This window comes from Chanodichthys erythropterus, chromosome 16 (assembly GCF_024489055.1).
Source record: "Chanodichthys erythropterus isolate Z2021 chromosome 16, ASM2448905v1, whole genome shotgun sequence".
Taxonomy (NCBI): Eukaryota; Metazoa; Chordata; class Actinopteri; order Cypriniformes; family Xenocyprididae; genus Chanodichthys; species Chanodichthys erythropterus.
The window spans coordinates 33,532,587-33,559,280 of NC_090236.1; the positions used below are offsets into that span (position 1 = coordinate 33,532,587).

General features: G+C 35.0%; 1 protein-coding gene across 1 annotated transcript; it reads left to right on the forward strand.

Annotated features, from left to right (window-relative positions):
- Nucleotides 1–83: 83 nt before the first annotated feature.
- Nucleotides 84–25,528, forward strand: dars2 (aspartyl-tRNA synthetase 2, mitochondrial). The gene is made up of 17 exons (XM_067362635.1): nucleotides 84–574; nucleotides 654–753; nucleotides 1,992–2,058; nucleotides 2,157–2,258; nucleotides 2,359–2,454; nucleotides 3,609–3,732; nucleotides 3,827–3,873; nucleotides 5,468–5,574; nucleotides 9,160–9,229; nucleotides 9,561–9,740; nucleotides 11,782–11,889; nucleotides 12,529–12,591; nucleotides 16,171–16,323; nucleotides 19,124–19,342; nucleotides 21,666–21,776; nucleotides 22,242–22,317; nucleotides 23,576–25,528. Exons 1-17 carry the CDS (start codon nucleotides 397–399, stop codon nucleotides 23,767–23,769), a joined length of 1,995 nt encoding a protein of 664 aa, XP_067218736.1. The 5' UTR covers nucleotides 84–396; the 3' UTR covers nucleotides 23,770–25,528.
- The last annotated feature ends 1,166 nt before the right edge of the window (nucleotides 25,529–26,694 follow it).

Consider the following 26,694-nt stretch of genomic DNA (forward strand, 5'->3'; position numbering starts at 1 on the left):
GCACATAAATGTAATTAAGTAATTAATTACCATGTTTCAATCGATTATATCTAGTTTGATTAGTCGTGTCAAAAGCTGTATGTTTCACTTCTCAACTGTCACGATACAGAATGTCATTGAAGGTTCAACTGGATTAAGATTTATTTTGATTCATTTATTGTTATACGCAATATAAGCCTATGTTTTTGTATTTTGTAGATTGACGTATGTACAAGAAAAACGAAATAATGTTTCCGTCAGTGTTACATTAACTGCAATGATGTAACGTAACTGGACTTATAGAAAGAACTGCGTACACAAAAAAGACATGGACACAGCTGAAAAGTATATGTTCATTTCTTAAAGAGAACAAAGGTTAAATGAAGCCAGAGACACCAAGACCTCGCATAGCGGACAATGGCAGACAAATCCAGATTATTTTTTCTCAGATCAGCCCAGCAGGTGTTGAGATGTGTGTACAGCAGGAGATCAGTAGCTTCTGTCAATCAAATTTACTCCACAAAACCTCCTCTACCTCCAAACTCGTTAGCATGGGCTTATAAGATCTCCAGAACCTGCTCTACTTACACTTCAGGTAATGTGACCTTGAACAAGACTGTGTATTTGCAAATGTCTTTTTTTTTTTTTAAATCTCCTTTTCTTCTTTCTTGTAGGTCAAAGCAGTTTTTCACAGAGAAGCCACACATGTGGAGAACTGTGCTCCATTCATGTAGACAAAGAAGTTACTTTATGTGGCTGGATTCAGTACTTGAGGTTTGTATGGCAGCTTGTTTCCACCACAGAATAAAAAAACAAAGGTAATTTGCGACTTTTGATCTCACAATTCTTAATCTCAACACTTTATTGCGAGTTTATGACATTTTTTTCCTCATAATTCTTAGAGAAATGTCAGAATTGTGAGATGTTAAAGGATTAGTTCACTTTCAAATAAAATTTTACTGATAATTTACTCACCCCCTTGTCATCCAAGCTGTTCATGTTTTTCTTTCTTTCAGTCGAAAAGATATGAAGGTTTTGATGAAAACATTCCAGGATTATTCTCCTTATAGTGGACTTCAATGGCTTCCAAACTGTTGAAGATCAAAATTACAGTTTCAGTGCAGCTTCAAAGGGCTTTAAACGATACCAGACGAGGAATAAGGGTCTTATCTAGCAAAACGATTGGTCATTTTAAAAAAAAATGTAAAAACTGTATATGCTTTATATAAACAGATGATTGCCTTGCCTGGCTTCCGCTTTCCGTATTCTTCAAAAAGCTTATGCTGTATGTCCTATGCCTTCCCTATTCTACTTACAGAAAAAAAAAAGAAACTAGTGCTGCGTTCGTTCTGTAAGTTGAATAGGGAAGGTGTAGGACATAGAGTGTAAGCTTTTTGAAGAATATGAAAGTGCTGTTTTGGCGGAAGCATGTTCAAGGCGATATTTTGTGTTTATAAAGCATATACATTTGTATTTTTTTCGAAAATGACAGATTGTTTCGCTAGATAAGACCCTTATTCCTCGTCTGGTATCATTTAAAGCCCTTTGAAGCGGCACTGAAACTGTAATTTTGACCTTCAACCGATTGGAGTCCATTGAAGTCCACTATAAGGAGAAAAATCCTGGAATGTTTTCATCAAAAACCTTAATTTCTTTTCGGTTGAAGAAAGAAAGACATGAACATCTTGGATGACATGGGGGTGAGTAAATTATCAGGAAGATTTTATTTGAAAGTGAACTAATCCTTTAACTTGAAATTCTGAGAAGAGAAGTGAGAATTGTGAGATAAATATTCACAGTTACTTTTTTTAACGGATACAAAAAAGCTAAATTGTGAGATGTAAACTCATAATTCTGAGGAAGAAAGTCAGAATTATGAGATGTAAACTCGCAATTGCGAATTTAGAGTTCTGAGGAAAAATATCAATAGTAAGATGTAAACTCACAAAGCTTATTTGTGAATATCACTGAGCCTTATTGCTATTACACATTCTCTGTTCTTGACACATTAGGCAAGATCTTTTTGTGATCTTGAGAGACTTCAGTGGATTGGTGCAAATTCTTATCCCACAGGATGAGGTAGAAACACAGCTCCCTTTCTTGTATTGTTTGATAAATTAAAATGTGATAAAAAAAATTCTGGTGCAACAATTTTCTTTGACACTTCAATCCATTAGTCCAAATCTGAACTCAAGAATGCTTTTCTTGGCCTCACGGTGGAGTCGGTCATCATGGTAAAAGGACGGGTCAGGCGTAGACCAGAGGGACAGGAGAATAAGGTTGTTATGCCTGTTCATATATGCACATAAAGAGAAAAGTCTGACACTGTACTGTTCAATATGAAATGTATGTAAAACTGTCATTTTTATTCAATATTAGAAAATGTCCACAGGAGAAATTGAGGTCTGTGCTGAGAGCATGAAAGTGCTGAATACCTGCCGAAAGCTGCCGTTTGAGATTAAAGAATTTGTCAAAGTAAGAAAATATATATATATTTTTTTTAAAGTGTTGCATGCATTACTTTTTTAAATTAATTTTGAAGTATTTCTAATTTTGTCTGCAGTAGTTCTAGGGTGAATCTCACAAAGAATATCTGAAGGAAAAAAAACAAACATGTGCATCATCGTTTAAAACTTTTGCTTCTTTATTATTTATTATTTTAATGATTTTGAAAGAAGTCTCTTATGCTCACCAATGCTGCATTTATTTGGTCAAATATACAGAAAAAAACAAACAGTAATATTTAAAATAATGGTTTTCTATTTTAATGTATCTTAAAATGTAATTTAAATGAAAAATTAAATTAATTTAAATTAAATTTAAAATGAATTTTCAGCATCATTACTCCAGTCTTCAGTGTCACATGATCCTTCAGAAATCATTATAAAATGCTGATTTGCTGTCAAGAAACATTTCTTTTTTCTATTATCAATGGTGAAAAGAGTTATGCTGCTTTATATTTTTGTAGAAACCATGATAGATTATGATGAATAAAAAAGTAAAAAAAAAAAAAAAAAAAATAAAAAATTATCTTAAATAGTTTTTATAGCAATATATAATAATCTACTGACACTTTATGTCAATTTAATGCATCCTTGCTAAATAAAAGTATTAATTTCTTTTAGAAATCTTACTGACCCCAAATGTAGTGTATATTTTGCAGAAAACAAATGTGAATCCTATTTTTAGACATTTGTCATTTTTATGACCATTAAACACATGTATGTTGTATTACAGTAATTGTGTCTTTTCTGGAGACAGTGTTTTTATTGCAATTATTATTATTATCAACGTTAATTAAAGGCAGATTATTATATATATTTTGTAATTTATCATGAAAAATTGTCAATGAGAACCAAATTAATTTTTGTTGAATTGAAAAAATTGAATTAAATATGACCCTATAGTGTTGACAGTGTTTGTGATATTCACTTTCTCTCATTTGCTGTGGAATATACAATGAATTTCATTACAGATGTTATTTAAATGATTTAAATAAGGTTCACTGGCTAATCAGTGTTTGTGACCCAGACAAAAAAATGTTATCCAAGTAGCATAAAAAAAAATCCCTGATATGTTTCATCTTAATCTTTTTGTTTCATCTTAATCATCTTATGTTTGCCTTGAAGAAATCAGAATCCCTCCGGATGCAGTATCGTTATCTTGATCTTCGGTCACCCGGGATGCAGTACAATTTACGACTGAGATCACAAATGGTGATGAAAATGAGGGAGTACCTTTGCAGTTTGCATGGTGAGGATTAACAGTGGAATTTTCAAACTTGTGCATATATGTGCTTAGTCAATGTACCCCAATACTCACTAAGCATTACCTGTCTTTCCCCAAGGATTTGTGGATGTGGAAACACCAACGTTGTTTAAAAGAACACCTGGGGTAGGTATTTTTACTGTATAAATCATTCTTATAACCAAAACCAAAGGCTTTAGATATGCAAAGACTGCATTTATATCACTTGTATGATAACAGGAGAAAGTGCAGTGTGCAATATGATGGAATAAGTCCCACCCTCTTAATTAAGACATGTACTACGAACTGCACATGCACATTGGCTGGTCTAGTGTAAAAAAATAGCTGTTTGAGCAACATTTATGTTACATAGTTCATGTCAGATTTTGTTTCTGAATTGAAATATGTCTAATATATAAATATATCTAATTGTGAGTCCAGGAAGCGTTTTTTTGAAATTTCAGGATTCCCCCAAGTAGATAAGACTTCTTCTTGGATGCCTGAAATACCTGCCCGGAGGAATTACAAATATGGCTGCTAAGTGAACAGACGTTTCTTGAAAGGGACTTTATGCCAAAACATAAGACCAGTTGCTAACTCAGAAAAACACTATTTTGTGTTTCATAGGACGTGGCCATGACGACCAAGAATCTATGGGTGTTTAATTATTTGTTAACTTCCAACAATGTAAATTGCACTCATAATCAAACAAAAGAATACAAATATAATACTTACTGAGGCAAATCCAAAAAAATGAAAGATAGAGTATAATGCAAAATGTAGCTCGACATACTAAGCATAAAAAAATTTTTGTATTTGCAGAATCGTTGCATTCATGAGAACTTATTTTTCATTGCCTCTCTGGTGACTCATGCTTCTGTTTCTTGTTTCCTGCAAGACACCCCTGTAAGGCTTGCCCAAACAACAAACTACAGCTGGTGCGAAATATTGCCAGATCATTATCCGAAACTTTGTGAGCAATCACATCACTCTGACTTCCTCCCTCTGGCTTTGTTGTGCTAGGAACTTTTACATCTGTATTAAATTTGTATTACTTTTAAAGCTTTGACACGCATGTATTATTGTCTGAATACTACCCACTTAATCAAGGTAACCCCGCTGTTACTGGACACTGCGGAATAAATGAATCATGGCTGAGTGAGAATAGTAAATTATTCAATGGCATTTTTGCATTTTTTTTTACATTCACACATAATGTGTAACATGATCAACAAACTTAAAAACGATTGCGTATTCCAACATTGAGACATGCATAACTACAGAGTTTTTTCTATAGTGTTGTCACTTTTATTTTGGTGCATCACAAGAAACAGCCTTCGGTTGAGGTAAAGTCTTATTCGCGACCTGACACAACAAGGCCTGGTAGTTGCACCAAGGTGGTCTGTAGGGGGCAGATGATCATCTACAATGTTAGAATGTCTGCTAAATGAAATATGAATACAGTTTTAGGTGGTGAAAAACCATCTATCTTACCTGTAGGAGGACTCTGTGTACACAGAGCCATCCATTTTTGAACATAAATAGATAGATACTGATAGATAGATAGTGAAGTTTTTTTTTTTGTTTGTTTGTTTTTTTATGCTAAATTATTTTTGCTTCTCTTTTTATATTTCATAATGTGATTTTCATTTATCAGATTGGCTTGAGATATGCTGGCTGATTTAGTTCTCAGTCAGAGGCAGGAATACAGAGTTTATTCAAGTGTAACTGTGTTTTTCAGGGTGCCAAAGAATTTGTGGTGCCATCTGGAGACCCTGGGAAGTTCTATTCTCTTCCACAGAGCCCACAGCAGTTCAAACAGCTTCTTATGGTGGCTGGCATAGACCGGTAAAAAAATCATATTTCATATCATATTTTCTTCATATTCATAGATTGTGGTCAGATGCTTGGCACATTCACTAAACTCTGCTTTCACTGACTGAAAACAAAGCTTCATCCTGTTGGCCAACATACTCTTGAAATCAGACAGTATTATTATTAGCTTTTAAATTTGTAGAACTGCATTTGTTCCAATGCTGTGTGAAATGCCAAAACAGTGACATGTATGCAGAATATACAGTGTGATATGCTTTAGAATGCTGCTTTGGATTGTAGCTGTTTTTTTTTTTGAAGATTTTTTTCTAATTTGGAATTAAAGGCAAGAATTGTGAGGTTGTATTAGCACATCAGTCACTGAGTGGGTTGCTGCTGACATGTTTAGCATGGTTCTGTATTAAAGGTGCCCTAGATTCAAGAATTGAATTTACCTCGGCATAGTTAAATAACAAGAATTCAGTACATGGAAATGACATACAGTGAGTTTCAAACTCCATTGTTTCCTCCTTCTTATATAAATCTCATTTGTTTAAAAGACCTCCAAAAAACAGGCGAATCTCAACATAACACCGACTGTTACGTAGTCGGGATGTACGCCCCCAATATTTGCATAAGCCAGCCCATGATTGAGGCATTACACAAGGGCAGCCAGTATTAACATCTGGATGAAAGGCATTAGACAAGGGCAGAACGTCTGGATCTGTGCACAGCTGAATCAACAGACTAGGTAAGCAAGCAAGGACAATAGCGAAAAATGGCAGATGGAGCAATAATAACTGACATGATTCATAATAACATGATATTTTTAGTGATATTTGTAAATTGTCTTTCTAAATGTTTCGTTAGCATGTTGCTAATGTAGTGTTAATTGTGGTTAGAGTTACCATCGTTTCTTACTGTATTCACGGAGACAAGAGAGCCGTCGCTATTTTCATTTTTAAACACTTGCAGTCTGTATAATTCATAAACACAACTTCATTCTTTATAAATCTCTCCAACAGTGTAGCATTAGCCGTTAGCCACGGAGCACAGCCTCAAACTCATTCAGAATCAAATGTAAACATCAAAATAAACACTGTACTTATGCATGACGAACACTTTGTAAAGATCCATTTTGAGGGTTATATTAGCTGTTTGAACTTTTTTTATGTTGTTTAAGGCAAGCGCGAGCTCTTGGGGCGTGGAGCACCAGAATTAAAGGGCCACACACCCTGAATCGGCTCATTTCTAATTATGCCCAAAATAGGCAGTTAAAAAATTTAATAAAAAAAAAAAATCTATGGGGTATTTTGAGCTGAAACGTCACAGACACATTCAGGGGACACCTTAGACTTATATTAAATTTTTTTTAAAAAAGTTCTAGGGCACCTTTAAAGGGGTCTAGGTCCCATGCGAGTAGTTGACAAGGACACATTCATTCAAATGATGAAGAGGACTTTTCTTCGCAGTCCAGTCAGTGACACTCTAAATAAGATTTTGGAGCCCAGCAAAAAAATTTTTAAAATGTTGTAATGAGCATAAGAGGAATGTTTGAACATCTAAAAAATAAACAGCATTTTTAAAGATGCAGTGATTATTAAAATTCTGCCTGATACTATACTTTTTCTAAATAAATTAAAAGATAAAACACTGAAAATTAATGTAGTGCTGTAATGTATTACTAGAGATATGCTAAAGAGTATTTATATATAAAGAAACTATTGTAGTTTTTTATATAAATTTATATTTTTTATAAATTTTCAATGTAAGTGGCTGTGAGGTGATGGCAAATGCAAAATGAATGTAAATTTATGTGTTCACCTTTTATGATATCCCTTTTTATTTATTATTTTTACTATAAATAATTAACACTACTATTCAAAAGTTTAAATTGATCACATGAGACAGTGAACAGTGTTACGTAAAGTTACTTTTAAAAGTAATACATTACAATACTGCGTTACTCCCTAAAAAAAGTAACTAATTTCGTTACTTAGGCCCTGTTTCCGCCTAGTATTAAGATGTGTTTTGGTCGATTGAAACAAGTGAACAACACTAAATACAGGTGTAAACTGGGTGTAAAACATTTTGAGCTTGTCCACCTTCGACCACATCCAGAGGTAGTCTAAAACACATTAGACCGGATTGCTTTCATAGTGTAAACGCTCATGTGGTGGAATGTGTTCGAACAGCCAATAAAGATGTCTACTCTCCACCTACTGACTTACGTAAACATTATGGGAAGCGTGCTAGCCAGATGGGATTTAAACTTTGTCGGTTGATAAATAACATTAAGAGACCTTGACAGACCACTTTCTGAAGACACATGGAACTGTATTCTCAAACAGGTCCACTCATCGTCAATGTGTGCTCGCCATTCACTTATACAGTTCAAAGTAGTACACGGAGCTCATATGTCCAAAGTTAAACTAGCTAAAATGTTTCCTGGTACTAGCCCCATATGCAATAGATGTAAATGTGATGAGGGATCATTAATTCACATGTTCTGGACATGCCCCAAATTAGAGAGTTTCTGGCGATCAATATTTCACACCCGTTCTTAATCACGGTTTTGAGCCAGAACCTCTGGTGGCATTATCTGGAGTAGCTCCAGAGGAGTCGTGGCTGTCAGCATCTATGTGTAAAGTCCTAGCTTTCTCTTCCTTGTTCCCTGTTTCGAACTCCCGAAACAAACTCAAAACGAACTTCGCTTTGGTCTGATTTTGTTCGAAATGACGTCACATCAGTTCGTTCTTTGATTTCGCTTGAAGTATATATGCAAATTCATGCCTGTACAGTAGAGGGCGCATCTCAAACAAACTGGACCGCAGGAGAAGCTCTTACTTTAGCAATACAAACAAAAAATAAATCAAAAATGGATCACGGTTTACAAAAGTTTCTAACATTGATAATTATAAATGTCAAATCAGCATATTCAAATTATTTCTGAAGGATCATGTGACACTGAAGACTAGAGAAATGGCTGCTGAAAATTCAGCTTTCCATTACAGGAATTAATTACATTTTGCAATAGAAAAACAGTTACAAATAGAAAACAATTATTTTAAATTGTAATAATATTTCACAGTATTACTGTTTTTACTGTATTTTTGATCAAATAAATTAGCCGTGGATACTTCTTCTTTCAAAATTCTCTCTGACCCCAAACGTTTGAATGGTAGTGTATATTATTTATGTATTTATTATAAATATTATATTATTTTCTTTAGTGCAACTTTAAATACTTTAAAAGTTTTTTTGTGAAATAAAGTTGGGGTGAAACCAGAACCAAAGTGTGAGAGAGGGTGGCAACCGCCCAGAACACACTAGCATTGTGTTGACATTTTTACACAGGCAACCTTTGTCATTGTCAATTCAGAAAATGCAAACGTCTAGTTTCTATTAGATTTTGAAAAATGATAATGACCACAATACTCTCATTTTCATTTCAATTTTGGCAGCACGTCTCTTTGAATTAATAGTTGTGCTACGCCAGGACTGCAGGCTAGTTCTATGAAAAGTCTGTCAAAGGAAAATGATACGCTATGCATGATTTAAAAATGTCAGTCAATATTGGCCCACAGTCACTTACTTGCTGGTTATCTCCTGCAATCTCAGGTACTTTCAGCTCGCTCGCTGCTACAGAGATGAGGGCTCCAAGCCTGACAGACAGCCTGAATTCACACAGGTAATGATGTGCTAAAGGTTGGGAGGAAACATGCAGCAGCACGTTTGACATATCTGTGAGGCTGGGGCTCGCTTCTGATGCAGATGAATATTGAGTGTTTAATGATGTGGCTTGCTCTAACTCCCATTCACAAGGTTGAGAGCTGCTAATAGGCTTTGCAGGATTCTCACTTCAGACTAAACACCATGATCTGAATTGCAAAAAACGCATACATATCTTAAACTGCATTCAAAAGCAAAAATCAGGCTTTAGACACTGTCTGAAAAACCAATCTGATTCATGTGCAGTGTGAACAAAGCTCATTTCTCTCTTCTGTGTTGACATCTCCTAGGTGGATATTGAGATATCCTTTGTAGACCAGGCTGGAGTCATGAGTTTGATTGAAGGCTTGGTTCAGTACTCCTGGCCAGAGGACAAAGGACAGATTAATGTTCCCTTTCCCTCCATGACTTATGAGGAAGCCATGAGAGACTACGGAGTTGACAAACCAGACACTAGATTTGGGATGAAGGTGACCGCACGTTCTTTCTTTGTACACATCATCCTAGATTGGACGTAAGACATCAGTGAGGTTGTTTGCATGCTGGCCGTCCTTGGCATCACGCTGTGCTGGCATCCTGTTTCCCCGCACATCACAGATTTTCATGCGGTGCTCAACAATTAAAAGTGAATCTCTCATGATACGTTCCCTTGCACCGTTGTGCGTCCTGAATGCGTTCAGTTCTGCTCGTATATTTAGAGACCTTTGCTGAATCTGTGATGATTTCGAGAAATAGGAAATGAAAGTCCCCCTGTGGTGAAAATCAAGTTTTTAATGTAGTTTATATGTCTATGTGGTGTTTTTAATATACTTTAAAACAAACCATGTGCAAATTCATAAATCAACACCATTGTTGATTATTTTCTCTTTAAAACTGTAGTGATCTAAACTTGGTTTGAAATTGCTGGTGTTTCTGACATCACAAACTACCTTGTAACCAATCGCATCAATGTGAACACACATCACATCCCCTCTAAAGCAGGGGAGTCAAGAGAAGTCAGGTTATCCCGGTATATTTTTCTGTTGATATGAAAAATTGGGTAGATTTAGCAATATAGTGGGTTTATGATGTATATTATGATGTTATGATGAACTATATGCCTTTCTCCACTGACGTTCTGAGTTGCTCAAAGCATTTCTAAGGATACTGATTGTTAGAAGGCAGCTGTCTGACTCTGACATGGTGAACGGGTACATGGTTTGTGTAACATTAGCAACACATTTTTAGCTGTTTGATAATGCAGTCAAGCAAAAGGCTAATCATATCAATTACCGTTATGTGTCCGACATTGTAAAGAGCAATACCATTGTGCAGTATTTACCTCAGTAAAGTTGACCGAGTGGATCTCTGAGCTTTTGCGTGTGAGTGGAGGCGGGGCTAATTAGCATATTCATAGATCAGTGTATACTAAATGAGGTAAGGGTGTAGAGTTACATTCAAGCTATTTTAAGGCATGAAGAATTTTTTCACAGGAAAAAACATTTAAATATGTCATTTTGGTGATCAAAGATGAGTTCTTTTTTGGGAGGGGGCTTTAAATACATTACTGTTCAAAAGTTTAGGGTCAGTAAGGGTTTTTTTAATGAAAGAAATTATACTTTTATTCAGCAAGGATGCATTAAATTTATTATAATTGAGCGATTATTTATATTATGTTACATTTTTTTTTTTTTTTTCAATTTAAAATCAATGCTGTTTTTTTTTTTTTTTTTACTTTCTATTAATCAAAGAATCCTGAAAAAAAAAAATATGGTTTTCGCATAGATTTTAAACAGCTCAACAGTTTTCAACATTAAGTCAAGTCAAGTCACCTTTATTTATATAGCACTTTTTACAATGCAGATTGTGTCAAAGCAGCTTTAAATTGATAGCTGGTACATAATTTGGATGCACAGCAGCTCTTTAATAATAGTGTCAATACAGGCAGATCAGAAGCACTGTTGAATAAATGTCAAGAATACTATTGAATATCAAATGTCTAGTGTCCCCAACTAAGCAAGCCAAAGGCGACAGCCTTACTTACTTAATAATAAATTAAGTAAGAAATATTTTAGATCACCAAATGAGCATATTATAATGATTTCTAAAAGATCACGTGACACTGAAAACCGGAGTAATGGCTGCTGAAAATTCAGCTTTGCTATTACAGAAATAAATTGCATTTTAAAATATATTAATATAGAAATTAGTTATTTTAAATAGTAATAACATTATACAATATTACTGTTTTAATTGTATTTTTGGTCTTGGTAAGATACTTCTTTCACTCCAAACTTTTGAATGGTAGTGTATGTATTTATTTTAATTAAATTTTCTTTTACATTTTGCTTTTCTATTTAAGTTATATTATTTTTAATTTTTTAAATATATTTGTTTATTTCATAAGATATTAATAAGTACATTTATGCAAATTATCTGGTTAATAAGTTTACATTCTCTTTGTGTATTGCCTTCTTTAGGCTGATGTAATAGTTAACTCAATTTAATTCTGATGTTTTTTCTTGTATTCAGCTTGTGGATGTCACCGCGGCATTCCAGGGAACTCAAATTGAGTTCATCAAAGATGTACTTCTTGAACCAAGTGGCTGCATTCAGGCTATCTGTGTCCCAGAAGGAATGGTAATCTGAAGATTCTGTTTCTGATGCTCCAACACTGAATCTACAGCACAGTGTAGACTGATTTCCAAACTAATCTTTTGAGTCGGTTAATTTTAGTGATTCAAAACTGACAGCGCAATTAGTGTAGCCTGGTTTATGAACAAATAATTATTATGAGCTGATATAAAGTTACCACATTAGTAAATTCAACATGAAATGCATTTTATTTCTACCTCAACTAAAAGAATTGTTAAAGGTACACTATTAAACAAAACTACATGCGTCTTGCGAAAGCAAAGCTACTTCTCTCTGTATATGTATATTATGAGCCACGCAGGTACTGGGATACTCCACAGCGGTTGTCGTCCCGCCAGGTCTAAAATATTCTGAATATAAACACTTATTATAGGCATACCAAGATGATTCAGGATAAGACAAAACACGGTTTGGAAGATGAACAGTTTTGAATTAAATTTTAATATTAATTCCTTATAATTCTCATTCCTGTTCATCGGGAATGTGCCAAACCAGAAATTCAAAACATTCTTTAAAAAGTTACTCAGTTTCTGCCATTCATATTTCAATGGGTGGTCTATCTCTTTCACCTTATACTGTCTCTGAAGTAGTTTAAGCTAACTCTGTGTGGCATTTCTTCCACAGAAACACCTGAAGGGCAAAGACTTAGAGTTCCTGAAACAAGCAGCCAAGACACAGTATGGTCAGGTGAGTTTTGTGTCTTTCTCCCTCTGTTTGCTGATGGAACATCACCAGCATTCAGTCTATGCACATCATGGGAAGTCTCCTGAAATATTTATCTGAAAGTAATCAATAAGTCAGGATGATTTGGTAGTAAAACAGTCAAATGTAACACACAGCATATTTACCCCGAGGCAAGGATTCACCTCACTAGAGGAACACAGTTCTGTATATCTGTTTTAAGCCGTCCATGGAGTCTCATAAAGGGAATGTTAAATGTATTTTTCCCCTTGTCCCCATACGTAGTACATTCATATTTTATAGCTTATAATATATAATATAAAATGGTTTGATCAATTTTTCATGTTAATTAATGTGTTAGTGATTTGTAAGATAAAAATTAATACTAATTAGCATTTTGTCTCAGTCTGCTCTTGTTAGTGATGCTTAAGGCAAGAATCTATATTACTATTGCTCATGATGATAATTATTTTCACCCAAAAATTAAAATTATTATGATTTTCTTTGGGCTACCGAACACAAAAGAAGGTGTTTTGATAATTTGTTTGTGTTTTTTTTTCCATACAAGGAAAGTCAGTGTGGTCCAAAACAACATTGGACCCCTTTGACTTTCATTGTATATACAAAAACAGTTTTTCAGAATACCTTTTTTTTGTTTTTTTGTTTCACAAGTCGTAAAGGTTTAGAATGACATAAAGGTGAGAAAATTATGACGGAATTTTAATTTTGGGGTGATCTGTCCCTTGAAGGTTAGGAATTTCAACAAATCACACAACTGGTTCTATAAAAAATTTAATACTGGAACCAAATTATGTTGGGTGCAGTTATTGCACATGCATTCTTACAATAATGGAACTCCTTATTGCATTACAAAACAATAAATTCCCAAAACAAATGGCTCTTATGAGCCATTTCAAGTGGATAAAAAACATATTCCACAACCTGTCTAACCAATTCCCAAATGATTGACTATTATCATTTGTTTCTTTTTAATGAATCAAATTTATGGTTTTGATTGAATCAAAACCATAAAGCATGATCATCGTAGTTTAAATGAAACCCAGACGAATGACTCTCATGAGCCATTTTTTGTGTGTAGTGGATAAAATCATATAACACAACCAGTGAAGTCCGATTAAGACCAAATGACTGACTCTTATTAGTCAGAATCAAAACCATATAGAAAAACCAGTGTAGTTGACTGATTCCTGGATGAATGACTCTTATGAGCTGATACTTTTTAGTATATCAATGTAGTTTTGCCATTAGTATTTTACAAAATATGAATTGATAAAATATGTTACCATATTTTTTGTTTGTTTAGTATTATTTAACATAACCTACCTCCAACTGTAAAGTGTATAGTAATATAATATATTTAATTTTAAGGGATAGTTCACCCAAAAATGAAAAATTGTCATAACTTACCTCATGTCATTTCAAAACTGTAAGACTTTTGTTCATCTTCGAAACGCTATTGAAGATATTTTGAATTAAATCTTAGAGATTTTTGTTCCTGCATTGACAGTCTATGCAACTACCACTTTGTCACTTCAAAACATTCATAAATAAATTGTAAAACTAATCCATATGAATCGAGTAGTTCATTCCAAATTTTCTGAAGAGACTCGATTGCTTTAAATGATGAACAGATGCAATTTAGGCTTTTATTCACATAGAAACATTGATCAGCAAACATAAACAGAAACACCATACTTCCTTGATGTGTGAGAACAAACCTCTTTGGTTCTTTGGAAAGCTCAAATGTGCTGCGTAACACATGAGAATGAACCTCATTGGTTCTCGAACGTCAAGCAAACATGTTTGAGCTTCTGTTTTCTGTGTCTGATGTGTGCGTTGATTAATGTATATTTGTGAATAAAAGCCTAAATTCGTCTTTTTTCATCATATAAAGCGATCAGGTCTCTTCAGAACATTTGGACTAAACCACTCAATTAATATGGATTAGTTTTACAATCTTTTTATAAACTTTTTGAAGCATCATAGTGTCAGTTGCACAGCTATGGAGGGACAGAAAGCTCTCAGATTTCATTAAAAAATATCTTCATTTGTGTTCTGAACATGAACAAAAGCGACATCAGGGTGCGTAATTGATGACAGAAAAAAAAAAAAAAAAAAATCAAATCTAATTCCTGTCAAAAGGGGAATGTTGTGTTAATAATAGTCTGTTATAAATGTCAATCATGTGAGTAATGATGAGGGACATAACTTGTTAATGTTCTTAAATATTTCTGTCAGAGCCAGAATCCATGTGAGCACTGCTTCGGGTGACTCAAGTTTGATTTCTGGTCCGTTTTACTTTACGATGCCGTACTTCTCTCTCTCCCGCTTCCTGTCAAGTCTCTACTATCCAATAAAATAAAGGCATCTTACCAAAAATAAATACAGTAAATAAAAACAAGAAAAATGTTCTTTAATACTTAAGATAGCTGACTGTTCTGCTTAGTTTTTCCCACTGCAAACACTCTATACATGTTTTTTCTGTCTGTATGTATAAATGGAAAGTGAACTTTGAGCAAGTGTTCTTGGCTTGAACTAAATGGCGTCGTCAAAGGTGATTCTCCATTGCTATCCATTTTAGTCCAGGTCTTGGCTTCGTTTGTGTCTGGGAAACCAGCCCGCAGTGTTCCTTTTACGACTATCCTGAAGTTTCTGTTTCTAACCCTGAAACATTCATGATCTTTTATGTATGTTTAAGGGATAGATCAAAAAAAAAAAGAAAATCCTTTCATTATTTCCTCAACATCATGTTGCTCTAAACCTGTATGACTTTCTTCTGTAAACACAAAAAGAGGATAGTATGAAGAATGTTTCTCTGTTTTTGTCCATAAAATGAAGGTCAGTGGGGTCCAAAATGACACTGAACCCCTTTGACTTTCATTGTATGTACAAAAAAAAAAAAACAGTGTTTTTATAAACTAAAACTTACAAATTTCAGATGCTGAAATAAAATTTAAGTATTAGATGAAAAACCTAAACTTAGAAAACTTAAATGAAAATTAGACATGTTCTCAAAATCTGTTGAGTTGAAGTAATAAACTGATTAAATTACTAAAATTTAAAAATCCATGTGAGCACTGCTTCGGGTGACTCAAGTTTGATTTCTGGTCCGTTTTACTTTACGATGCCGTACTTCTCTCTCTCCCACTTTGCTTCCTGTCAAGTCTCTACTATCCAATAAAATAAAGGCAACTTACCAAAAATAAATACAGTAAATAAAAACAAGAAAAATGTTCTTTAATACTTATGATAGCTGACTGTTCTGCTTAGTTTTCCCACTGCAAACACTCTATATATGTTTTTCTGTCTGTATGTATAAATGGAAAGTGAACTTTGAGCAAGTGTTCTTGGCTTGAACTAAATGGCGTCGTCAAAGGTGATTCTCCATTGCTATCCGTTTTAGTCCAGGTCTTGGCTACGTTTGTGTCTGGGAAACCAGCCCGCAGTGTTCTCGAGACTGATGATTGCTCAAGAGTTTGCGCCCTATGCTGTCAATGGAAATTGAATATGGGCCGGTGGAGGAAATGGATGATCATTGCTGTGCTTGCACCGTGTGTCATACAGGAGGTGAGCGTGGCTCCAGTAAGGGCAGATGGTTCACTGAAATCCCCTCTCAGCCGACTGCTCTCGGACACGGCCAAACAGCAGCTGCTCCAGATGGCCCAGGCCAATGCTGGAGACCTGATCTTCATCACGGCCGGACCCCAGGAGAAAGTGGTGCGTATCCGCCTCCAATTTGTTCCCTGCTTTCACAGATTCATGTAACCATGCTGATTGAGTTTCATAAACACATCATGAGAGCGAATATTCAAGCAAAACTACAGTTAAACATTTTGTGTTGGAGTAAATAATTCAATGACCAGTATCCCTATTTATGGTCCTCAAGTACCATTCCATCAATATGTGTGCCCTAAAGTGATTGATGACTAAGGGTTTTCAGAAAATATGGCTTCAGAGGAATGCTGACATGATCTAATCACTTTTAAAGGAATATTCATCTTTTCCGTGCCTCAGCTCTCGCTCGGGGCCGGTGCAGATGGTGAGCTTGGCATAAAGTGAGACGGCTGTTTAGTCACAAAGCAGAGATGTGGGAGATGGCAAGGGATAACTGGCGAGCTTTGTGTGCTGAGGTTGTGGGATGAATGGAGATGCTAGTGCAGAAAGCAAGAGAAATGAGAGCTGAGGGAGATCTGGCTCCTCAAATATATTTTTAGAGATCTTGGCATCTATTAACATGTACCTGCCCCCAAATGCATGAATTGTAAAAGCCTCTTGTAGTTTCATTTTTAGCTGTTTCATGAATGATCAAAAAACGTTTTTAATTTTTAAAATGACAAATCCATGGTTAGAAGTCACTCTCATATTATCTGTAGCACCTCAGTTTGTGTCCTTTTAAGGCTATCCTGAAGTTTCTGTTTCTTACCCTGAAGCATTCATGATCTTTTATGTATGTTTAAGGGATCAAACAAAAAATTATTTCCTCAACATCATGTTGCTCTAAACCTGTATGACTTTCTTCTGTAAACACAAAAGAGGATAGTATGAAGAATGTTTCTCTGTTTTTGTCCATAAAATGAAGGTCAGTGGGGTCCAAAGTGACACTGAACCCCTTTGACTTTCATTGTATGTACAAAACCCCCCCCCAAAAAAACAGTGTTGTTATAAACTAAAACTTACAAATTTCAGATGCTGAAATAAAATATAAGAATTACATGAAAAATCTAAACTTAGAAAACTTAAATGAAAATTAGACATGTTCTCAAAATCTGTTGAGTTGAATAAAATGATTAAATTACTAAAATTAAGCTATAAAGAAATACCCCCCCCCCCCCAAAAAAAAATAAAAAAATAAAATAAAAATAAAAATGACAAGCATATAAAATTACTAAAACTTAGATTTAAAGGTGCAATGTGTAAAATTTGTGAGGATCTATTGACCGAAATGCAATATAATATACATACAGTGGCATAAAAAAGTATGTGAACCACTTGCAGAATCTGTGAAAATGTGAATCATTTTAATAAAATAAGTGAAATCATACAAAAATGCATGTTATTTTTTATTTAGTACTGTCCTGAGTAAGATATTTTACATAAAAGATGTTTACATTTAGTTCACAAGACAAAACAATAGCTGAATTTATTAAAAATAACCCCATTAAAAAGTTTGTGAACCACTGATTCTCAAAACTGTGTGTGGTTACCTGATGATCCACGACTGTTTTTATGTTTTGTGATGGTTGTTCATGAGTCTCTTGTTTGTTCTGAGCAGTTAAACTGAGCTCTGTTCTTCAGAAAAATCCTCCAGCTCCTGCAGATTCATCAGTTTTCAAGCATTTTTGCATATTTGAACCCTTTACAGCAGCGACTGAATGATTTTGAGATCCGTCTTTTCACACTGAGGACAACTGAGGGACTCAAACTCAACTATTAAAAAAAGGTTCAAACATTCACTGATGCTCCAGAAGGAAACACGATGCATTTAGAGCCGGGGGGTGAAAACTTTTGAACAGGATGAAGATGTCACAATTTTTCTTATTATATTTAAATATCATTGTTTTTCATTTAGTACTGCCCTTCGGAAGCAATAGAAGATACTTGCATGTTTCGGAAGAAACATTAAGTACAATTTACCTTGATATATATAATGCATCGTGTTTCCTTCTGGAGCATCTGTGAATGTTTGAACCTTTTTTAATAGTTGTGTTTGAGTCCCTCAGTTGTCCTCAGTGTGAAAAGATGAATCTCAAAATCATACAGTACTAAATAAAAAATAACATGCATTTTGTATGATCTCACTTATTTTATTAAAATTATTCACATTTTCACAGATTCTGCAAGTGGTTCACATACTTTTTCATGCCACTGTAACTATGTTTTCAGTGGTACATAAAGACCTTACATCATGAACCTTTATGTTTTTGTTACCTTAGAATAAGCCATTTCTATCTACATACACTGCGGGTCCCCCTCCATGTCAAGTCACAATTATGTGCCGGCATGTTTCTACAGCAGCCCTAAATGGACAAACACTCTACAGAGCACGTTTCGTCACACTTCTTCTAAATCGTTTGTGTTTTTAGAGGCTTGCATCGTCACTACATTGAATACGAACAAAGTAGTAGTAGTAATAATCTGGTCTGTTAGAAGCAGATACCGCTCTTTGTTAGAAGTAAGAAGAAACCTCATTGCTTCACACAGGCTACTCTCTGCTCTCTCAGACAATGACATGTCGGCCAGACGGCCACCGTAGCTTCTCTAAGAGGGAGGGGTGCATTGCATTTCGCAACCTCACCGCTAGATGCCTCTAAAATTTACACACTGCACCTTTATAATTAAAAATAAAATTGAAAATATTAAAACAAAAGCTAATTCATGTGGGTGATGCAGGTTTGAGTCCAGCCTGCAACATGTCCCGAACCTATTACCTCTTTCCAATAATTTCTTGTCACTGTTGATATCTGTTTACTATTTATCTATAAGTAAAAAAAAAAGACATTTCTTTTGTCATGTTTAGCGCCCTCTGCTGGGGAAGCTGAGACTGCAGTGTGCTGAGCTGCTTGAGCGTTACGGCGTGCCTGTTCGTGACCCCTCTATCTTTCACTTCTTGTGGGTACTGGACTTTCCCCTTTTCTTACCCAAAGAGGACGATCCAGAGATGCTTGAGTCTGCCCACCATCCCTTCACGGCTCCAGTCCCCGAGGACGCCCATCTGCTGTACACCCAACCCAACAAGGTATGTACCGTCCCATCACAGATTGTCTTTTTAACCTTACAGAATTATAGCTTTGCATTTTGATGGAAACAGGACAGGAAACCTTGACGGTTATGAAGATTAAAATAGTGAATATACACAATTGTATATGGTGTATGTGGGAGTGCACTATTTTTCAATCTATTTTATTTTTCTGTATCTTACTAACAGGCTAGGGTACATTTTCAGATAATGCAAGACCTGTTTCCTGTCTTGCTGTCAGAGGTGTAGACACTCCCCAGTAACTGGGAACAAGAACTGTCTGCTTGCATAACACCCACATGCTATATAAATATCGACTTTCTCGGCTTCTTCTTCCTCTCTGCTGATTGATAATAAAGAGCATTGATATTCTCCATGTCAGGCATATTTTGATATGTAGAGAGATACACTACGCATACATACACTACATATACAGTATAAACTATCGTATATGTCAATGTACAGAGTGTAACGGTTTTCTATTTTAATATTTTTAAAATGTAATTTATTTTTCTGATGGCAAAGCTGAATTTTCAGCATCATTACTCTAGTCTTCAGTGTCACATGATCCTTCAGAAATTATTCGAATATGCTGATTTGAAACATTTATTATTATTATCATCACTCTTGAAAATAGCTGCTATATATTTTTGTGGAAACAGTCATACATTTTTTTCAGTATTCATTGATGAATAGAAATTTCAAGAAGAACAACATTTATTTTAAAGTCCACATGAAATCAAAGTCTTTTGGCTTTTAGTATGAATATGTTGTTAGACTTACTGTTATCTATAAGCTAGTGTGCTTCAAAACAATGACAAAACCCGTATTTAGAATATATAAGCATTCAAAACATACAGTCTCTCACTTCTGCCAAAATATGGATACCACCGCTACGTTTACCACTGTCGTTTTGCTTTGTATTTAAATAAAAAACATTTAATTCAGTTGGATAACGGTCGCCGCTGCTCCATATTTACAGAGTACGCGTGAAAGTGAAAGTAAACGCGAGTGCGCATTCAAACGCGATTTCAATACCCCGCATTTTGAAAGCGGCTCCCTGATGAATGCAAATATCTCTCAATATGAAAGCTATTTTAGTCTGGGCAGTGTAGTTGTAACCATCTCTCAGCTCTGTATCAAAGAAAAATTTGGTCTTATTTGCACTTTGAATATCGAGAGAGTGCGATTATGGTTGCACTTATTGTAAAGTGTTACCATAAAAATGAATAACATTGAATAACATGCACTGTGAACTATCATCAACTAACAATGAATGACTATTTTTATTAACTAACATAAACAAAGATTAATAAATACTGTAGCAAATATATTGCTCATTGTTAGTTGATGTTGGTTAATACATTAATGTTAATAAATGAGACCTTATTGTAAAGTGTTACCCTTTTTATTCATACTGTTTTTATTTCTATGATCAGTGTGGGGAAAGGAGTTCAGTTAGGAGGTCAAAGGTTGTAGAAGCTCATAAATCATGTACACTAAGGTCTGAAGAGACTGAAATACAGAAGAGAAGTCAGTCAGTTGAGTTAGTGGCAAAACCTTTTACAGTACTTGAGTATTGTTGTCTTTTACGGCATATGATAATTCAGTCTCAGAAAGTAGAACTGAAATGACATTCATTACAAGATGATTAGTTAAAACATTTTTCAAATACAACTGCAGAATATTTTTTCTAGTCATGTATTTCCCATTGAGGATTTCTTAAAAATAGTGTGTAAAAATCTTGTCTCGTCTCGTGAACTCAATCTCGAGTCTCGTGAGAGACCTGTCTCGTCACACCCCTACTATCTAGTAATCACAATCGACTGGTAATGTAATGGAGAAGTCACAAAAAAGTTGATTTGTTTTGTAACTAACCAGTCAAAAGAACCGACCTCTGGCATCAAATGATCTAAGTCAAGGACAAAAGTGAAGTTTCATGATATCATCATGGTTCATCACAATGTATTGAATCATGACATACAGTAGGGTCCACAAGACATCATTAAAAATGTATTTGTTTTTTATTTAGACCTGAAAATACATGTAGCATTAGATAACATAACAAATTTGTAATGAAAAATTGTGTATTAAAAAAAAAAAAACACAATAGAAGCATTTTCTCTGGTAGTCTCAGGAATTTACACCCCACTATGTTTTTTGATGTGCATTGTACCGTGAGGTAGTTGGTGACACCCAGCACTACTCTGTGGTTTTATCACTTTGTAAGTCTACAGTCATGAGCCTAGTTTATCATAAAGGAAATGTATGATCTCGGTCTGAATTCCACACGCTTCCCCTACTTGTTTATCTGCTTTCCCAGGTGCGTGGCCAGCATTACGACTTGGTGCTGAATGGCTGTGAGATCGGAGGAGGTTCAATTCGAATCCACAATGCCTCTCAGCAGCTGTTTATCCTGGACAAGATTCTCAAGGTAATGGAACAAGAGTGAAAAATTACATAGCAAGCAAAGTGCATCATTTAATGCTACTCTGACAGTGAGTTAAAGCACTTGTAATAGACATGTCCAGATACCTGACTGCACCATTTTCTTATTTGTGACTCTTACTTAACACCCCCGCACCACCGACTACCCTTTTGGTCGCTGTAGCAACCCATTAAGCTATATTTAACTGTCTTTAAACAACACAAGTGCTTTGGATCTTAAGAGCCAGGAAGAAGAAACATCACACATTATGGTGTTTTTACCCATCTTAAGATTTGTGTCTACAAAAGAAATATTTCTGAGGGTCTATTTACTCTCTTGACACTAAACTATAGTTGTATGGATCTGTACGATTTATACATGGTGAGAATATGAACAGTTCAAGCTTTCAAGCTGAAAAGGCTGTCAATTACAAGGTCCACTGTGTCTTTTTTGATGTTGTCTGTGTTAAAGGAAGACCCATCGCTTCTTTCTCATCTGTTGGAGGCTTTGGACTCCGGGGCCCCTCCTCACGGTGGAATCGCATTAGGTGAGTGAGCATTCAGCACATGCTACCTTGGACTTTCGCAAGGTTGTTGGGTACCACTGTGACGAAAGGCCTTGTTGATTACATTCTCCTGTTGGTTAAAGTGGAACGGTCATGCTCAAAAACTGAAATTGCTTGCCCAGCCAAGAATTTTTGGCAGCTTTGTTTCAGTTTGAGACGGTAAACTGAAGCATGAAGTGCCCTTGATCATTCGAGAACTTCTGTTTGGGTTTATTTCTGTGTATGGCAGAACTAGAGTTGTTTTTACAGCTTGCATAACCTGTGATAAACTAAATTAATATGTTCTTGTTTACATTATAAAGATTAAAGAGTATAAAATATGTCTTTAACATTTGAGAGAATATGTGTAATTACTAGGGATACACTGATTTTACAATTCGAATATTTTTTATGTGATAGCCAATAACGGATCAATAGCTGTAAAAGCGTTAAAATTATATACTATTTAAAAACAGTTTTAAATGCTGCAAGTTAATTTAGGCATCACAACATTATAATGTACAGTATGAAAAATGGATATTCATTTTGAGATTTGCTAAAGATTACATTTACAGTGTTAGTACATTTTATGTATTTATATAATTAATTATTATATATTTTTTATATAGTTATAATTGTTTTTAAAGACTTAAAGTGGGCATTTTAATATAAAAAACTCTATCATTCAAAGGTTTTTGGTCCATATAATATTTTTTTAAGAAATTAATATTTTTATTTAAAAAAAATGTATTTTTAATGAATTGTATTCATTAAATTGAATAAAAGTGACAAAAAATATATTTATAATGTTACAAAAAAATCTATTTAAAATACATGCTGATCTTACAAATTTTCCATTCAAAGTATCCTGAAAAAATGTATCACGGTTTCCAAAAAAACGTATTAAACAGAGCACAACTGTTTTCAACATTGATAATAAAAAATGTTTCTTAAGCAGCAAATATTAGAGTGATTTCTGAAGGATCATGTGACACTGAAGACTGGACTAATGATGCTGAAAATTCAGCTAATATTTCACAATGTTACAGTTCTTACTGTATTTTTTATCAAATAAATGCAGCCTTGGTGAACAGAAAAGACTTCTTTCAAAAATATTTTAAATTTTCACCAACCCCAAACTTCTGACTGTTAGTGTATATTAATTATATTAATAAATTACACATAAAATGCATAATCAATATGTAACCAATATGTTGTGCATTCCTAATAATTATAAAATTGCTGTTTTTCTTCTGAACAGGGCTGGATCGACTGCTGTCCATCATTGTAGGAGCTCCCAGTATCAGAGATGTCATAGCTTTTCCAAAATCCTTCAGAGGTCACGACCTCATGAGTCACGCTCCAGACTTCGTCTCTGAAGAAGACCTGAAGCCGTACCATATTTCTGTGGTCTGGCCCACTGCAGATACAGAGAGTCAACAAAACTCAATGTAAGCACTAAGATGGTTAATATGTGTATGTTTCACCATCTGTGCCCACACTGGTGATGGACTTAAGAGCAGGATCACTCCCTTTCCTGAGAGGATTGAGCACCATCTTCAGAGTGAAGGTGACGTCTGTGTCCTTCACATCAGGAAACTCTTCTTGTCTGCTGCTTGAATAGATCAGTCATGTGATTTCTCATCATATACATACTCTGTAATTTGTGCTTTCAACTGTACATTTTTTTTGAATGAAATTTGTTTTAGTGAAATCCATGGCTGAATATTTCAGTAGGGGGCAGTGTTGTTCCATTCCGTCATTTTACATTGCTTCCCCCCCCCTCTCCACATGCCCTGTGGTGAAGTCAGCATGCATCATATCCTACATTTTTCTTCCCACCACCAGACATACCAAATAAAGCTACATTTCAGTTTTTCTCAGCGATGCCTTATCTGCAAAAGCAGATGCTCATTTTTCATGCCCAGGTACAGCTACTCATTACAGCCAGTGTTGTTTTAAAACAGACCTGTGCGCTGGCCACCAAGCTGTGAACAAAGTTCTTTGTGTATGACATGCTGTTTCTGCTGCTCTTCCAATGACTTTTTCTTAAGTACCCACTCATCACCTATTTACATGACCATGTTTACTTGAAGTACCTGCCCATGTTCGGTACATTTCTATTAGTGCTTTAGAGACAATTTCAGCTTGGTTGTTTTAAACAGCTTGGCTTTTTAAAGGCACAATATTTAAGATTTTCAGATTAAAATATCCAAAAACCACTAGAACAATCTTATATATTTTGTTGACTTGTGTACTTATATTATCCCAAATGTTACCCAAAATGTTTAAATCAAGAGAAATAAGCAATTATATAATGTCCGTGCATCACCTATCAATGATCCTCGATTTCTGTGTCTTTGGTGGAAACACCAAAGACACTTTAATATATTGTGTTTTATTAGACAGGTGAGCAGCTGTTTGGATACATTTGTTGACAGAAAATTAATCATGGTGTATAGCTCAATACATTAAGTCTTATTGTTTAAATCTTGTTTTCTTGATTTACCACGAGTACCATGTTTTACCATGTCTAATATCGATCTAGCTTACTGCAGTGTGCAACGAGTGTCTCATAGTAGCTGCTGATCGAATGCACAGAGTAGCACTATAACAACGTTCAACACACAAATGTATGTAATATGACAAAACAGAGCTGCTTTAGCACACATACGAATGACTGGAAGAAGCGGAAGCGGTCGTTTGCAGCATAATAAAAGCTCCACTGCTCTCCAGCCGTGTGTCCAGCGGCCTCGTTCCGCTCCAGTGGTTTTCAGCCACACCCTGCTGCATACAGTAATGTAATAAATCTTTAATACATTAGCTCATCCATGAATATGATTTCTGCCCGAGTCCTGTCAGAAGTCTACACCTCCGATGATTCCACAAAATCAAGGTGTCGTCAAGTTACCTCTTTGTTTTGAATAAGCGACCTCTAGTGGATAAAATTACATATTGTGTCTTTAATATAGAGCTCTTCTTCTAGGACCAGGATCTGATTTAATTCTGGTTTGCCCTTTTATCCTGTAGTTGTCTTCAAAAGGGATAGTTCACACAAAAATGAAAATTGTTATCATTTACTCACATTTTGTATTTCCAAACCTGTTTGATTTTCTTTCTTATGTGGAACACAAATGTTCAAAAATATATATATTTTTTTGTCCATACAGTGTTTTTCAAAATAATCTTCTTTTGTGTTCCCTAGAAAAAAAGAAATGTATACAGTTAGTGATGCACTGAAATTTCAGCAACCGAAAATACAGCACAAAAATTAATTGTCAGTTTCAGTCAAAAAAGATTTGGAGGGCTGAAATCAGCGCTTCTCCTGATGACATATTGTGACTGTCTATTTCATAAGCTGCAACAGGTGAACATGTTCGCAGTGTGTACCCACTTTATTATTCCTAAAAATAACGCTAGAGATGCAATATATGAAATTTGTTCGTCTGAATAATAAGAGTTGCCAAAGATTTTTGCTACGACTGGTTTAATTTAGTATGAGAACACAACACCCTAAACAGCACACAAGAGTTCAGTTACCCAAATTTAAACACTGAATCATTGGATAACTGTAAAACTTTTGGTGTTTTGGTAAAAAAAAAATCTGTGGATTACTAGTACAGGTTTCACAGTAAAATCCCCAGAGTTAAATCAACTCTGCTCAGAGTACATATGATCCCTCTTTAAATAGTGTTAAAGTAACACTGAAGCAGAGTTAACGTTAATGAGATAATTAAGCAATTAATAAGGCTGTGACTGAAGTCAGTTGTAGTTCTTGTGTTTCTCTTTTCTTCAGTGATTCTGCTTGTTAACAGCAGGTGTTCATCACTAATGCACAATCATCACTTAATTAATTCCTTAATTATTTCATTAACTTTAACTCTGCTTTAGTGTTATTTTAACACTATTTAGAGAGGGACCATATGTACTCTGAGCAGAGTTGATTTAACTCTGGAGATTTTGCTGTGTTGGAGCAACATAAAAGTGAGTAAATGAAGATTGTGCATTTTTGGGCGTTTTGGGTGTTCCCGTTAAAGGGTTAGTTCACCCAAAAATGAAAATTCTGTCATTAATGACTCACCCACATGTCATTCCACACCCGTAAAACCTTTGTTCATCTTCAGAACACAAATTAAGATAATTTTGATAAAATCTGATGGCTCAGTGAGGCCTCCATTGACCGCAAGAAAATAAACACTTTCAAATGAAAAGCTACTAAAGACATATTAAACAGTTCACGTGACTACAGTGGTTCAACCTTAATGTTATGAAGCAACGAGAATACTTTTTGTGCGCCAAAATAACGACTTTATTCAACAATATCTAGTGATGGGCGATTTCAAAACACTGCTTCATGAAGCTTCGAAGCTTTACAAATCT